General features: G+C 52.2%; 1 protein-coding gene across 8 annotated transcripts in view; it reads right to left on the bottom strand.

Moving 5' to 3' along the window:
• TMCO4 (transmembrane and coiled-coil domains 4) overlaps nucleotides 1-16,671 on the bottom strand; it is a 96,720-nt gene that overhangs the window by 28,708 nt on the left and 51,341 nt on the right. For all 8 annotated transcript variants that reach the window (XM_079920712.1, XM_079920713.1, XM_079920706.1 and 5 more), the window contains 2 exons: nucleotides 16,208-16,344; nucleotides 14,655-14,739 (listed from right to left, as the gene is read on the bottom strand). In XM_079920712.1, the coding sequence (XP_079776838.1) occupies nucleotides 14,655-14,739; nucleotides 16,208-16,344 (222 nt within the window). The remainder of the gene's footprint in view (nucleotides 1-14,654; nucleotides 14,740-16,207; nucleotides 16,345-16,671) is intronic.

Consider the following 16,671-nt stretch of genomic DNA (forward strand, 5'->3'; position numbering starts at 1 on the left):
TTTAAGGCTGGATTCCATTCTCTTACCTAGATTACAGGCAATTTGAGGGTAGCAAGCTTATCATAAGAGGCAGCAGAAAAGAAGGGTCAATAGGAAGTGGTTTAGAGTCAGACGCATCTGGGTTAGAATCCCAGATTTGCTCATTACTGGCTGTGTGCCTTTGGCCAAGTCACAAAACCTCCCTGGGCATCTGATTCCTCATTCGTAAAAATGGAAAATGTAACACCTGCATCCAGGTGTAGTAATGCTCACACCTCTCAAGGTGACTGGGAAGAAGATCAAGGTGGATTCTGTTCCTACCTGGCACACAGTAGGTGCTCAATAAACATCCACTCCCTTCCCCCCTCCCCATCTTGGAACGATGGCTTCTCATTTTGAAGAGGAGCAGCTGTTCTCCATCAAACTTCTGCAGAGAAATGTGGCAGGAAGAATAAAAACCTTGCGCTCTAAGCTGTGAGCCAGGTTCGGCAACAGTCCCCTGAAGCCTCAATCTCCAGCAATTGCTAAATTACAAAATGTAAAATACCCCAAATAAGACTCCAACTTGGGACCTGTTGCCTATTTAACATTCTTCCAAGTACTCAGGTGCTCAAAGCTGAAGACATCGTTATCTCCTGTCTGAGTTTCTGCAGACGCCCCTGCTACCACCCTCCTGACAATTAGGCAGCACCTCGGAAAGGTCATTCTCAGCCATGGCGTCATCCTCATGGTTCTGGGTTTGTAACCTTTCTAGCTAGCCAAAGGCAGAGCTGTTTGAAGCTCTAACGTCTAATGAAGCCTGAACCTGGGCACTTAGCTCCTAAAAGGAGAGGGTGCAACACTCAGACAGAGTGAGTCAGGTTGAAATGGAAGGTCTTGTTACCCCTGGAGCTCGCATCTCCATATCCCCTCACAGAATTGAGAAACAGGCAGTCAGTGCTTTCTGCTTTTGCTTTGATTGCTAGGAAATGAGTAGCTGAAGGCACAGCTCAGTAATAGCAACTGGGTAATAACAAGAGAATATGTAATGACAGTAACAGGGACAAAGATAGTGGTTACTGAATGCCTACTCCTTGCCAGCCATTCTGCTAAGTGCATTACATATATTATCCCACTTAATCTTTTCAATCAAGCTCTGAAGAAGCTATTACTAGACCCATTTCACAGGCAAGGAGACTGAGGCACAGTGACTGGGTACATGCGCTCAGCTAGTAAGTGGCGGAGCTGGGATTCAAGTCCAGGCCTAGCTGCAGGGTCCACTCTGCTGTATTTGGGCTTCCCAACTGGCTCATGCCTCCTGTTCACATCTGTGTTTTTTTGGTCCTGATGTTTTATATTTATCTGTATTTCCTGAGAAGTTCTGCAAATCCAGGAGATGGGCTTTGCATAAATAAATAAATGGATGTCTGAGTAAATGAGTGAACCAAAGATGGAAGACACAAAGACTGAAGAGGAACATAATAGAGACCTGAAAGGTCAGATTTCACACAGGGACATCTGTGCTGGGGTGGCAGGGATGGAGGCCCCCAAACTCAGACCCTGTCATTAAAACACAAAGTACAGGGAACATACCACCCACAGGCAGGAACGTTCTAATCTTCTGTCCTGCAAAACAGGCCTGGCAATTTTCTAAAAGACAACCGTTTTGGTGATATTGGCGAAGCAGGCTCGATGGTCACGGATATCTTAGATACAAGGAAACAAACCCCAACAGTTTCCATTACAGAATGCTGTGAACTGAGATGTTTCAGTAATATGTAAATTAAGGAGACTTATGATTTCTTCCCCTCCTGGAATCCTCAAAGTCCCAGAGGGGTGCTCCTTCACTGCAGAGGGTCTGGATTCTTCAGTTACTATCAATTGGGACTCACGCAAGGGACCTGTTTATGGGTCATCAGGGCTCACCATGGCCAGGAAAAGAATTCCCTTCCTCTCCCTGTGGAGAGAAGCTTTGGCAGATAATCTGTTTCCCCAGGAGCTCGGACAGTGAACACAGACATCTGCTCCATCTGCTTGAAAGTGACAATTATGGTGGACTGAAATGAATCAGCATTCAGTTCTCAACACTGTCTTTGTGAACTTAATGGGACTCTGATCAGCTCTGAGTTCAAAATGGATAAAAACATGTTTCTGAAAAGCCAACAGCAGATCTGAGGACATGCTGGCCGCGCAGGCACTGAAGAACTCGGGGCCCTGTTGCGGTGCCAGAGGCCTCCCTGGAAATAGATGAACATGAGCCACCTTAACAGACTCTCTGAGCAGGGCCTGATGGTGCACGGCCCACAAGCCACTGACTCTCAGGTTAAATCGATCTGTTCTTAAGGTCCTAACTACCCTGGGCAGAGTCTAAGCTTCCCGTCCCTGGAAGCAAGTAAGCAGACACTAGTAGAGACCTCTGATGGATGATGTTAAGGGGGTCCTGTATGTGTAGGGGTCTGAATCAGATGATTCCAAATGTCCGTTGGAACCCTGAGTCTAAGACTCCATAATTTCTGATGTCCATGGGATAAAAGAATGAACCAAGGCCCATCATACTGACTGACCCCAAGGTGATGTTCTTGAAGTGTCTCTGGATCATCAAACTGTGATTACACTGAGTGCTAAGTGCCCTTTACAGTGTTCTAATGCTTTCAAGACTGCACACCACCTGCTGTGCAACGACCTTAGCCAATCACCAAGCATTTACTGTGAGCCAGGCCCTGTGTTAGGTGCCTTACACGTGCTGTTTTGTCTGTCCTTACAGTACCACTCTTCATCGCGGTGCGCGGGCCTCTCACTATTGCGGCCTCTCTTATTGCGGAGCACAGGCTCCAGACGCGCAGGCTCAGTAGTTGTGGCTTATGGGCCTAGTTGCTCCGCGGCATGTGGGATCCTCCCAGACCAGGGCTCGAACCCGTGTCCCCTGCATTAGCAGGCAGATTCTCAACCACTGTGCCACCAGGGAAGCCCCTAAGTATCTTGATGGGTGGGTGTCATTAGATCTATTTTTACTATGAGGGAGGCTTGACGAACTTATATAATTTGCACAGGGTCATAGAGCTCATAAATGGTGGAACTGAGATTTGAACCAGGCCTTTTTGACCCCCGTGGTGTGGGGAATTGTGGCTTTCTGGGTAATTATTAGCAGACTTTTCTACGACTTTCCTAATGAGGGGTTAAACCACTCCTCACGCCCCGTATACATTTGAGTTAGGAGTAAGAAGTGTGTCTATAGATGGCTAGACAGGTGGTAGGAAAGGCAGGCTAGGGAGACAGGTCTAGGAATAAAGCAGCCCAGGGGAGCTTCTGCACAACAGGTCCAGGGCATGCTGATGGTCCTGAGATGGCTGGACGGAGGGCACAGGCTCTGGCCTTGGAGTGAAGGGCCTGGGCTCCGTCTGGTCTCAGCTGCAGGAGCAGTGAAATTCACAGCCTCTCCTCCTTTTATACCAGCACATCTTTGCCCACCTTCTTCCCAGGCCTCCCACTACTGCCCCCAAGGGAAGAGGGGGTGCTGGTCTGACTGGTCAAGTGCAAGGACACTGATATACTTGTGGGCAGGTCACTGTACATCGGGAAGTCAGACTGCAGCTCTGCTGCCTCTCCAAGCTGAGTCCCTCGAGGAGGACCAGGCCCACATATTCTCTCTGTGGCCCCGTCTCCATCCTGTTTGGTGGGGATGGTGCCCACTTTGTCCCCCTCTCTCCTTTGACTCCCTTCCTCCATGCTGCCGCCGGCCAGGATGAGGTAGGTCCCTGGAACAGGTGTGGAGCTTTTGGGGGCTGAGCCTGCGGTGTGACCCAGCACAGCTTCAGCCAAGCTCTTCCCCAGGGGTTTCTGGTGCCAGCCTAGGTGGTGGTCAGCGGTAGGTACCCTGGCCACATTTAGCTAGAGTCTACGTGCTCATCACTCTTGGGAATCCTGTGGGGAGACAGGATCTTTTCCAGGGCTAGGATCTGGGCATTTCTGGGTTCCTCTTATCATAACAACATCAAACTCCCAACACAAACACCGGTCATCACTGCCTTTAGACCACGTGTTTTCCCGGTCTCCTTTTCCTTGCCTGCAAGATGAAGAGGTTAAACAAAGCCACTTCTGGAGGCTCTTCCAGCTCAGACCTGGGGCCCCTGGAAGCTGAGTGGATTTATCTAGTAGGCACGGGGGTCGACGGCCAACCTGCGGGAGGAGGGTGACGTGGGTCGACCGGTGGCTGAGCCCTGAGGGTTTATGGTGGAGCAGCGAGGCCGGGCCCCCGAGAGGCCGGAGCAAGCTCCTGAATCCTCGCCTTTACACAGCTGAGACGACCCAGGTTCCATGTGTGAGCAAATGCATTTCAGCAGGTGTGACTGCTAAGGTCAAGGATATCTGCATCACCAAGAGGATGCAGATGCCTTTCAAAGGGGGTTGGCATGGTCTGCAGCTACAGGCCTGTCAGAAAGACCCCGTTAGTTTAGATTAAAGCAGCAAATGAGGGAGTTCCCTGGCAGTCCAGCGGTTAGAACTTGGCACTCTCACTGCCAGGGGCCCGGGTTTGATCCCTGGTCGGGGACCTAGTATCCCGCAAACCCCTCGGAGCAGCCAAAAAAAAAGCAAATGAATCCCACATTTTGCTCCATTCCCTCCAGACTGAAGATGTTACTGTCTTTTAGTGAGCTCAGAGGCAGTGAGAGCCACAGCCTTGGAAAATCCATCTGGATAGACTGATGGAGAGCGGGAGAGAGGGACTCTAATTTACTGGGGGTTGACCACACGCCAAGCACTGTGTGGTCACATCTACCATACCGCAAGGCCAGCTGTGCCATCAGACTGGCTCAAGCTGAGTCCCAGGCCCTCCATACGTACATTATTATACCTCTTCTCTGTGCCAGACCCACACCAGGTGCTGGGGACGCAGGGGCGAAGGAAACGGACACAGTCCCTGCACTCAACCTCTTCATTAGCAAAAGGAATATCCACACCTGCATCTTAGGGTTGTCTGTACATTAAAGGAGGGAAAATATGCAAAGCACTTAGCAGAGTGCCTGGTACGTAGTATGTTCAATAAACAGTAGTTATTAAGTCCAGAGCAAGCCCCAAAGGCCTCAGGGGGTCCCACTTGACTCGTCAACCTGCAGCTCAGAGGTGAAGCGATTTGCCTAAGGGCATCTAGACAGTAGCTGGCAGGGGCTGGATCTGAACTCAGGTCACAGTCCCTTGCATCCTGAAGACACAAGGAGAAGTAATCGAATGGAGCCAGCTTACAGATGGAGCAGGGACGGGGGAACCGGGACCGATGTCATGAATGGGCTCCGGTGCCCAGAGTGCAGCAGGCCCCGCAGGCTTTCACTGGCTGAGTGAGAACACGCACAGGCGAGCTGGCTTGTCTCGTGATGTCTTGCCAACTGCATGGACAGGGCCACCAGCCAGAGACAACATGCAATGTCACCTATTAATTCCCTTCACATCTTCTGGGGATGAGGGGGAGAATCGATGCCTAAATAGCTGAAGCAGAACTGACTTCTCGGTTCATGTGGTCATTTCCTGGCTCAGATACCACGAGTCAGTCTGAATGGAGCTCTCTTTCCAACTACTCAATTTTTGAGAACTTTGAAAGTAAATACCTAGAAAGATGAACAATCCACTGATGTGGGGCCCAGAGTCTCTCGGTGAGCACTTGGATTGTGGCTGTTCTTGGCATCAGGCACTGCCCACCACTCTTGCCACCTGCTGGGGCCCAAAATACTCTTGGTCAGAGGATCAGTCGCTCTCAAAGCAAATGCATCCTGTCGGCTGGCAGATGGACCGTTGTCGGAAGCGGACTGCTCATCTCTGGGAATTCTGGCGATGTTCATTTCCTGCCCAAAGTATCGCGTTTGGCAGGCGCACGTTTTGTCTTGGTTCTGGGTGGGCAGGAGTCCTACCCGGGCCGTGCACATGCTGGCTGATCATGCCTGCCGGGAAGTTGGAGAGTGGAGTGGCCCTGGGTCACCAGGAGGCTGGGCGACATGCCGATCAGCTGGCCGCGGTCTCGGAGTTGGTGGGGTCCACCGTGATGAGGCAGCTTGAGCCCTTCATCACCCAAAGGCCTCAGCACCGTTCTCTGCAGGCAGCGCTCACGGCAAACCTCATGGGTTTCACATCCCTCGTTAATGCATCAACTACTGACATGTACTGGGTTCCTTGTATGTGTCAAGCCTAGGCCAGGAGCTGGTGATACAGAGGTGAGTACAACAGACAATGCCTGACCCAGAGCTGTGAGTGAGTGTGGAGACAGACAGCTGAGTAAGGGTGAGGGAGGGTGCAGGGACGTGGCTGCACGAAGAAGAATGACCCAGATTTAGGGGCTGGGCGCTGGGCGCAGATCCCAGCTCTGCCACCTTCCAGCTCTGCCACCTTCCAGCTCTGCCACCTCCCAGCTCTGACTTTGGGCAAATCCCTTAGACTCTCTGAGTCTCAGTGTCCTTGGCTGAGACTCTCTGTAAAATGTGCTGAATCAAATGCCTGCCCCATGAGGATGTTGTGCGGATCAGAGTTAATAAAACCGTCACCGTCAGGCATCAGCACAGGCATCCCATCTGTGGCGACCGACACCAAAACCAAACCCACACTTGACCCTCTGAGATAAAGCAAGAATAACAGGGGCACCTTGTCCGGTGCGAGTTCCCAAATGAAGGAGCATTTCGCATAAGTTGCTGACTCCCTAATGAGAATCCTGTCCCCAGTGTTTGGAACGCTGATGTCTGAAGATTCTGGGTGTCCCTGTGGCTTCATGAGAAAGAATAACATTAGGAGAAATGCCTGCTTTTCCATCAAGAACAAACTGATGAAAACTTGGCAACCCTGGTGATTGTGAGGTGTGTGTTTTCCTTTAAGAACCTGCTGTGTGCGTGTGTGCGTGCGTGTGTGTAATTTGGCAAACCAGACCTTCCAAAGTCTAATTAGTTTACACCTTTTTGCAAAAACGACTTTCCTTTCCTAAATGCTCCCGAGTCTGAGTCTTCCTTCCACATGGAGTATGGAGGAGGGAACTTGCGAGCCACATTTTGAAGGATGTGTCTGAACTGGCTCCATGCCTGGGGTCAGGGGAGGGGAGAGCATTCTGGATAGCGAGAACAAGTGTAAAGGCACGAGAACATGTGTAAAGGCAAGGGATGCCTGGACCTTAGCAGACAGGAGTCACCCTGAACCCCCTTTTTTCATTCTTGGGGAGAGAAGAGCTCTGGGTGTGGCTGAAGGAAGGGCAGTTGATGGAACTCTCAGGACCTGCAACCAAAAAATCCAAATGGACCCACTTGGGCACATTGCTTTGCTTCACACTGAACCTTAGCTGTAAAATGGAGATAATTATCCTGACCTTGGGTTACTGTAAGAATTAGAGAACATGTCATGAAAGAGGCATGGCTCAGCCATTGTGGACTCAAATTCCAGTTTCATCATTATTAATCCTGTAAGCATGAGCTAATTACTTCCCCTCTGTAAGCAAGCCTCAGTTTCCTCATCTGTAAAATGGGGCTAATTAAAACCTCATAGGATTATTGGGAGGATTAAATAAAATAAGGCATGCAAAGTGTTTAGCTGTGCCTGGTACATAGTAAGTGCCCAAAAATCGTTAGCTGTTGAGATGATGATGATGATGATTAGAATGAATCAATCATGGAAGCAGGTAGGCGGGGTCTCAGTAAACTCCCGTTGAACCTGGGTCTGTCTATTTCTGCACGGAGAAGATTCCTCAGCCACACGAAGCATTCAAATACTCATCCAGAAGGCGAGGGATTCCCACTGGGAGTCAGTCCTTCCCACCACCCACGTCTGAGTATGTGGCAAGACTGCTCTGAGAATCCGATTAACTGATGGAGGAAGCTTGGCAGGTGCGTCCAGCCCCCGAGGTACCCCTGCAAACCCAAACCACCTACCTGGGCTGTGGGAGGAGCACAGCAGGCCTGGAAGCCTTGCTGAGCATCTGACTGTGTCCTGGGGGGCTGGCTTCTTGTGACTCTATTTCGTAAGCCAAGTACTTACGGGCTTTAAGTGGTAGAGACAGATGTCTCCACCTAAGGGCAGGAGGTTCACATTAAGGGTGTCAGCCCCAACCGGGCGGCTACCCTAGAACTTGGTATGCAAGTACAGTAAGGCTCCCTTTACTGAGCACCTACTACATGCCAAGTGCTTTTCGGATGACTGACGTCCATCACTGCCCACCCCCACAGCCATTCTGCAAGACCCCAACTCATGTCTCAGGGAGGGCAGATTATTTAACAGACTGGACTGTCAGCTCCATGAGGACGGGGGCTGCACTGGCTAGTTTGTTGTCATCTCCCCAAAGCGCAGCATGTTGCCTTGCACACAGTAGGTGCTTCATGAATATGAGTTAATGGAGTGAATTTGATTGTGACAAGTTCTCCATTGGGAAGGTCTGATCTGAGATACTGCTTTGAGTGAAAACATCCAGCCAGAAGGGCTCAAAACAACAATATGAATAGGAGCTCTGGAGTCAGAGAAAGGTATCAAAATCTTAGTTCTAGGGCAAGCTACTCCACCTTTCTCTAAATCTCACTGTTCTCATCTGAAAAACAGGACAGGATTACTTATCTTATGGGGTTGTTGTGAGGGTTGACACGAATGTACATAAATCCGTGAGCAAGAACCAGCCAGAGAGCTGGGCCTTCGTAAGTGGCAGCCGTTGCTACACTATCGCTATGACAGTCATTCCCATTTGTGGGCAGCTCTACCTTTTCAAGGCATTTTCACCAGGTCATCTCCCTTGATTCTCTGGGCCCTGGGCACGGTCTGGAGCCAATCACCATCAACACAGCTCAGAGCTTTGTCCGCCTGGAGCCTGCTCCCAGCCAGACTGGAACCAGCTCTGGTCCTCCAGTGGGTAACGTGTGGGGAATCTTTGCTGCTTCTGTCTGTGTGTGGGCCCCTTGGCCGAGCTCCTGGGTACCACCAATCGCTGGGGCTCTCACCCAAGCATCCTCTGCCACACTCTGGCTTTCCATCAAGGTGTACGTCTATCCTGCAAGCTGTGAGGCAGGGTGGAGGAAGAGAGAAAACTCCCTATTTTGTAGATAAAGAAACTGAGGCTTCAGCTGAGAATTAATTACAGAGGCCAGAATCCAATAAGGTGTTCTGGCTGGAGCACATGGTGGGAATACATCCACTGGTCCTTCATGGATGTTAGAAATGTCCACGTGCCTTGCTCTGGCCAATGAAACATGAGTGAAAGTGACGTTTACTTCCAGGTGAAAGTGTTTTAAGAGCCAGTGTGTAACTCACCACAATCTCTGTCTCCTACTGAAGGAGGCTCCATTGGCCTGGATCTGTGAGTGACTATAAAGATCAGAACCCCCTGCCCACCCACAGTGGACAGATGGCACAAGTGAGAAATGAACCTTTGCTGTGTTACACTGCTAAGATTTGGGGGATGTTTGTTACTGCAGCATAACCTCACCTATCCTGACTGATACAATGTGAATGTTTATAACGTTAGACAATTCACTTATAGAGCACTCTCTGTTGGCTTTATCCCAGGTACAGGAGGCATAGAGGTTGGTCAGACACAATCTCTGCCCTCAAGGGGCTTGTAGTCTAGACACCCATTTGTAAGGAAGCTGCCCACACTGAACTTGAGGGAGGGGCAGGCCCGGGTGAGGGACACCTTGTGAATGGTTGCATATCCCCTAAGCAGTAACCCCCTGCTGTTTGCAACATGGCCCAAAAAGGAAATGAAACTGTGAGATAGTTAATGCTACAGGCAGCTTTTCTTGGGGGAGGGAAAAAGGATGGGCTGCAGCTAGGAGGGGGCAGGGGGTGGGGGTAGGCTAGCTGAAGGATTCTGTACTCTGTGTGACTCTAGGATTTATTGCTACATTTCATTACTTGAAATGGGAACCCAGAAAACAATTAGTGGATTCAACTGCATTAGAGTAATTCCTCTCTTACATTCCCCTAACTCAGATAATGACAGCTTTCCTGCAATTAGGAGAGGGTCTCCTTGGTGTGCAGATTAATTGGGTGTTAAACAAGCAGGGCTGCCTGAAACCAGACAGCTGAGCTGGAATGAATTAGATGTGAAAGAGCAGCTCCGGGCAAAGGGTGAATAATTCATTCACAACCACAGACAGCCAGCTGGAGACTTGAAGGTGCGCCATCAGTAACACAAGGCCAGGACTTGGGAGGGGGTTGTCTAGGAAGAGGGGGCAAGGCGGGTGTAGGAACAGAAAGGAACAGACACTGTGGGCCCCCACGCTGGTGGGAGGCTGATTTTCCCTCAACAAGGTCCAGGGACAAGGTCACCTGTGTGTGTGTGGTGCTCTAATCCTAGGTGCCAGCTCCCCGCCCTTTTGTTTTCTGGCCGTGCCGTGCATGGCTTGTGGGATCTTAGTTCTCAACCAGGGATCAAACCCAGGTGCTCGGCAGTGAAAGCGTGGAGTCCTAACCACTGGACAACCAGGAAATTCCAAGCCAGCTCCCTTTTATAAAGCTTAAGACAGATTTTAGCATAATATAAATGCTCAGTAAGAATTACCAGGCTCTTATATGCCAGCATTTATATGCACTATTGCATTTCATCCTTACAACCTTGATGGCAATACTGTTATCATTCCCTGTGTTTCACACGAGTCACCTGGAGTTCAGAGCGGGTAGGTGAACCTAGCAGTGCGTGTGGGATTCAAACCAGATGCCCTGGCTCCACAGCCCACATATTTGCAGCACCTGAGCTGGTATCTTCTCGGTGGGGAAGAGCTGTGTGGCCCCGTCACCTAATGACGCAAAGGCCTGCATCTGTGCCATCCTTCCAGCTGTGTCTGGTCCCCCGTCTGTTGATGGGTGGGGACCGGGGGGTAAGTGGTAAAGCCCTGAAGGCCAGAGGCTCCCTGGATGGCTGGCAAGGGGACACGGGGGATGACAGAGAAAGAGAACACAGGAAGATGAGGGCCACACTCAACACGCAGGAATCTGAGCCTCTTTCTATGAGTGTGTGTACGTCCATGTTTTTCTTCATTTTACTTCGTAGTCTGCGTGGCCTTGGGCCCAGGCCCCCCAGGGGGCCGTCAGGGAGGCCACGCACAAGCGCCCAGCTCCCGGGTTCAGGACCCCTCAGTTCCCCTCTGCACGTGGGTGTGTTTTGTTTCCAACTTCCCATTTCTATAAGCCACCAGGAGTTACCTTACATAATCTCCGGAAAGGAAGAGGGAAACTGGGGAAATAAACGGCTCTGAGGCCTGGCATCAGGGGCTGGCCGTCCACCTGGAGGAGCTGAGAAGGCCGGCAGGGCCGGCAGGGTTAGACAGCGTGCCTGTGCCCCATGGCACGGGGAGCCTTCTTCTGCCCCAGAGAGAAAGCGGGCCCCAGCTCCCCCCACGTGAGAGCAGCTGCTGTTTACATCTGGAATTAGCCTCAGCCACTGAGGGGCAGACCCCTTCTTGGAGGATTCTTGACCAAGGTCAAGGCAAAGGGTCCTTTATTACCTCCCGTCCAGACACAGGGTGGCATGGGATGTTATTAAGTAGGGGAAACTATCAGGCTGATCAAGAATAAAGACTCTTGTTCAGAGTCTTCTGGCCGTGAGTTCCTCCTTCGGAAGGTGACCGGATGGGGAGAAAACCAGCTGCACCTTTGGCCGCTGGGCTTCTATTCAGATTCCTACCCAATTCTTGTTATTTGGGAAGCTTGCCATCCATTCAGGAGAGGCCCTTGGGGTCGGCTGAGTTGCTGCCGTGTGTGTGTGTGTGTGTGTGTGTGTGTGTGTGTGCGCGCGTGTGTGTGTGTGCGCGCGTGCGCGTGCGCGCGCGCACGCACGCAAAAGAGAATGTGTGCACGGGGGTAGGGGGGTCAACCACAAGCTGCCCAGCACTGACCACCCCCTGCCCCCAGCGCCTCCCTCTGCAGGACTATGCTCAGCTGTTCATTCGTCCCACAATTCAGAGGCCGAGCGTCTAACCAGTCGGTTCCAGCACTTTAACCCGGCATTCGAGACCTGTGCCAGGCTCCTGTCCTAACCGTTTCCCACATTCCACGTTGGTCCCCTCTCACAGGCTGCAGAAAAACTAGACTCAACGTTTTCAGACACTCTGAGAGCCCTTCCTCTTCCCTGCGGGCCGGACTCTCTGGAATTCCCCTCCCTCTAGATCCTCTGGAGGAGCCCCACCCACGTTCAAGGTCGGGGTCCTCTGCAAAGTATAGCACAGTTGTTACGAGCGAGGGCCCTGGAGCCAGACACCCTGGCGTCGAATCCCGGCTCTGGCTCTTAGGATCCGCCTGGCTTTCCCTCGCAGCCTCATTCAGTTTCTCATCCCGGAAGCAGGAAGAATAACAACCTCCCAGGGGGTTGCCGGGAGACCGAGATCCTGCACAGTGCACAGCCCGGCACACGGGGAGTCTGCACCAGGCTCTTGAGCCTGTCAGCCCGAAGTCAAGTCCACCCACCTTCCCGAGCTCTCAGAACGTGCCATGTGCCGGAGAGGTGGTGGGGCACAGGCAGATCCCGCCTGCCTGGAATTCACCATCTAACGTGTGCGCCAGAAAGTAGACAGAAAACGACAAGCGCCTCCGTCTACACGACACTCACCACAGTTCCCCGTGCACAGTAGGTCCTCAGATTAGAGGAAGAAGCGTTTACCGAGTGAACCCAAATTGCAGCAGGTACTTTCACATTCATCGTCTCGTTTTAATCACTTGAAGAGCCTTCGAGGTAAGTGTACTAAGTCCCACGTTCAGATGAGGAAGCTGAGGCTCAGAGAGGTTAAGTGACTTGCCCAAGGTGCCACAGCTCGTCAGTGATGAAGCTGGGACCCAGATCCAGGTCTGCCTGATACCAAAGCCCCAGTTCTCAGTGGTGGGCTATGAAGAGCCAGGGGAGGGAGCAGCGGCCAGGAAAGAGGCGGGAAGGAAGCTGCTTTGAGAACCACCCGCCAAGGGCTGAGGGCGGAGCATCTCCCTCCCACCGGTTTCCGGCCTCAGTTGCCGGAGGCAGCTGATGGGGACATCAGTTCCAATGGCCGTGTCCAGATGGTCAATGGTAATTAATTTGTTCAGGAGGGGACCTGGAGACTTGGCTTATATTAATGATCTGAAGTTAACATGTAATTTATGCTAACTGGAGCCAAAGACACGCCTTTGTCCCCCAGACCACGTCATCCAGGTGATAAGGAGCCTGGCAGATGGGTCTGCTGCATGGACTGGGGGAGGGATGACCAGGAAGGGAGCAAAACAATGACAGCGCAGAGCGTGACAACTTGCCAGGGGCCTCCCTGGCGGCAACAGCTCTAGAGCGTAGGGGGCGAGCGCAGCTACCCCCAACACCGGCAGAGATATTTCAGCCTAAAAGCCGCTACAGAATGTGTGGACCAGGACCCAGCACTGGGCCATCTGCCTGACCTCCATGCTCTCTGGCCTTTGACACTGCCCAGAGGTGACAAGAACCTCCTGTTGCAAAGGGAAAGACCGACGTCCAGGGAGGCTGAGTCCTTACCCAACCCAGGCTCCCCAGGTGAGCAGAGGTAGGACTCAGACCCAGGTCTCAGCTGCCTGCAAAGCCCATGCCCTCCTTCATCCCCGAGTCAGAGTCTGGATCACCGTTTGGCAAACATTTGCTCCCCTCGTCCTCCGCTGTGGACAGAAGGAGCGTAAGGGGCAGCGGGGACTGCCCACCCCACTGACCTAGGGCTTGGCTGTCACTTGCTTTGACCAGCAAAATGTGCCTTAAAGACTGCTGAAAATTCTTTGCTACTTCCCCCCATCCAGAGAAGGAATTCTCTCTGCTGCTGCTGTGCTACACCAGGAGAGAGGTTAGCCCGGGTCCCACGCACGGTGGACCACCCCAAGTGCCCTGAGCTCTGCACCTCACCCCCCTAACCCCTTGCTATGGCAGCCCCTGGTGACAGATCTGCCCCAAACCGGCATTCAGTCCTGGAGGCCTCACCGGCCCGAGACCAGGGCAGGGGCCCTCAAGCTTTCCACTGCATCAACACTGAAAGTATGTGTTCGGATGGCATGACACACTCCCAAAGGTGTCTGTAGTGGGTTGAATGGTGGCCCCCTCAAAAGATGTGTCCATTCAGAACCTGTGAGTGAGAGCTTACTTGGAAAAGACCCTCCATTAAACAGTATTCCACCTCTGCAGGAACTCTGTGGCAAAGGCTACCAGTCATCACCCTACACCCATTGTGTAGGTGTTGGAAAAGGCGTCTTTGCAGATGTAATTAAATCACACAAACGTAATTAGTGAGGGATCCTGAGAGGAGGCCATCCTGGATTTGAGTGGGCCCTAAAGCCACTGACACTGTCCTTAGGCGAGAAGAGATGACACAAAGGAGAAGGTGATGTGAAGACGAGGCAGGATGGAACGTGGCGTCTGCAAGCCTAGGACTGCCGGCCACCACCAGAAGCTGGAAGAGGCGCGGCTCTCCGCTAGAGCCTTCAGAGGGAGCGCGGCCCTGCCAACACCCCGATTTCGGACTCTTCCACTCCCCTCCCACTCAAGCACCCGCATCAGAACGCAAAGGCCATTTTTATAAAACTGTCTCACACCCACTCTAATTTACGTATGGAAGAAATAAACAATTTTCCAAATGACTGTTTTTTCTTTTTCAAGCTGTTTTAAACTCTAAGATCTGGGAACACAGTCACAAGACTCGCGACCTCTAGTGCAGAACCTCTGGCCTGGGGGATGGACTCCGGAAGTGTTTTCACCTGTGACAATGGGCCAGCCTTACCTTTCTCCTGAGCCATCTCTTGCAGACAGAAGTAGATGACTCTGGCTCCCAGGCTGAAGCCAATCAAGGTGACAGGCCGCTGGCCCTGGGGGAGAAAGGACACAGGTGTTGGGGGCATGGTGCACAGCCAGTTCTAGAAAAACATCAGCCCCGATGACGGTGGCCCTTGCACACTTCTCAGCACCTGCCTCCCGCTTAATGAATCACGCCTGTGCTATTCCCGGCCCCAGGCTCTGATGTCTCCATCAGGAGAGTCTGGGGCTTCATTTATGCAGGAGGGCACCTGCTCAGGAACCGGCTTCTTCCCAGGTTGACAGGCAGCATCTGGCTGGGTTAATTCCCTGGTTTTATCTCAAACCATTACCCAGTGGCCGTCGCTCCTTCCCCATCTACCTGTGGCAAATGACTGCAGTGAAGCGGGGCCCTTCTGGAGCCGAGAGAGGAGGCGGGAGGTACCCCGGGTGTGATGGGAGAAAAAGGCAAAGAGTCACATGGGGTGGGGGGACACAACTGTTCTGTTCCTAGATAGGAAGTGGGGACATGAAATGTTGGCCTTATGCTATAAGAGGAGGTTGTAAGTTAGATGCGAAGAGGAATTTTCTGACTCAAGAACTTGTAGGAAAGGCAACTTGAAAAAGAAAGTCATGAGAGGTATTTGGGTACAACTTCTACATGGAGGGAGAGGGCAGATGAGTTCCAAAGGTCCAGCTGGTCTCAGTACTCCATTCCTTTCCCTTGCTTTTGGGCCGGTATATGTACCCACCCTCCCCCCACCCTCCCCCCTACCTCCATCTACTGCCATGGAAGACCCTCCATTAGACAATATTCCAATTCTGCAGGAACTCTGTGGCAAAGGCTACCAGTCATCACCCTACACCCATTCTCCCTCTGTCCTTGGTAACAGAACTCCTGAGTTTTTCTGGGCCCACAGCTACCCAGCCAAAAATGAAGTTTCTCCAACTGCCCTGCAGCCAGGGATAGCCGCAGGGCTGAGTCCTGGCCAAGGGATGTGAAAGGCCCTTCCCTTCTACTTTCCTGCCTCGGACTGTCTGGAATGTGGATGGAACCCTAACTGTTTAACGTGGTATTTGGGCCACTGGAGATCTGCTCAGAGGGTAGCTCTATACTTCTGGAAAGGAAGAGCTGGTCTTGTCCACACCTGCAGAGGCCTGTTAGTTTTCACCTGATTGCTTGCTAGAGATGCACAGCCTGTAATTCTTACTGGTCCATCCTAGGACACTTTTTATCTTTTTGGCCACGCTGTGCTGCTTGTGGGACCTTAGTTCCCTGACCAGGGATCGAACCCGTGGCCCCTGCAGTGGAAGCATGAAGTCTTAACCACTGGACCGCCAGGGAAGTCCCCCTAAGGTGCTTTTATGACTTGAACTGGAGGAGCAATGACGACCACCCCCCATCCCCCCAAAGCCACTGGGCTACCCCCACGTGGGCTTATCTCAGGTATGACGTCTGTGCACAAGTCAGCCCCCATGCTTCCCTGCTTCCTCGCCCCCTGCCCGCTCCCCCCACTCCTCGCCCCAGCTATTCCCAGGTACCTGCTGCCGGGAGAGTAGAATGTGGGCCAGGTGCTTGCCAACCTCTGCCGATCGATGGAGACACACACCCCAGGGGTTGTCGATGACACTTGCAACACTGAGGAGTGAGGCTGGCCAGGTCAGGGCAGCCACAAGGCCTGGGGAGGAGGGATATCGGTGATGAAGGCCGTGGTGGCACGGTGGGGGGGGGGGTCCTTCTAGGGAAGTGATCGGCTGGCTAATGGATGCCTGAGTGAATGCATCCAGAGTCTCTAACTTGGAATCTGTAAGTTTTCCACGTGTGGTCAAACTGCTAAGTAGTACAGAAGAAAACTGAAGCTCACACATTTCTGATACGTGGCCTAGATCCCTTATGTTTAAGTATCTGCCATGTGTGAGATTCCAGAGATGGCCCCAGTTTGTCACTCCACCCTGTATCCTCCCACTTGGCCTCATAACTCTGCAATGCCCCCTGCTCCTGCCCT

This window comes from Stenella coeruleoalba (assembly GCF_951394435.1).
Source record: "Stenella coeruleoalba genome assembly, chromosome: 1".
Lineage (NCBI taxonomy): Eukaryota > Metazoa > Chordata > Mammalia > Artiodactyla > Delphinidae > Stenella > Stenella coeruleoalba.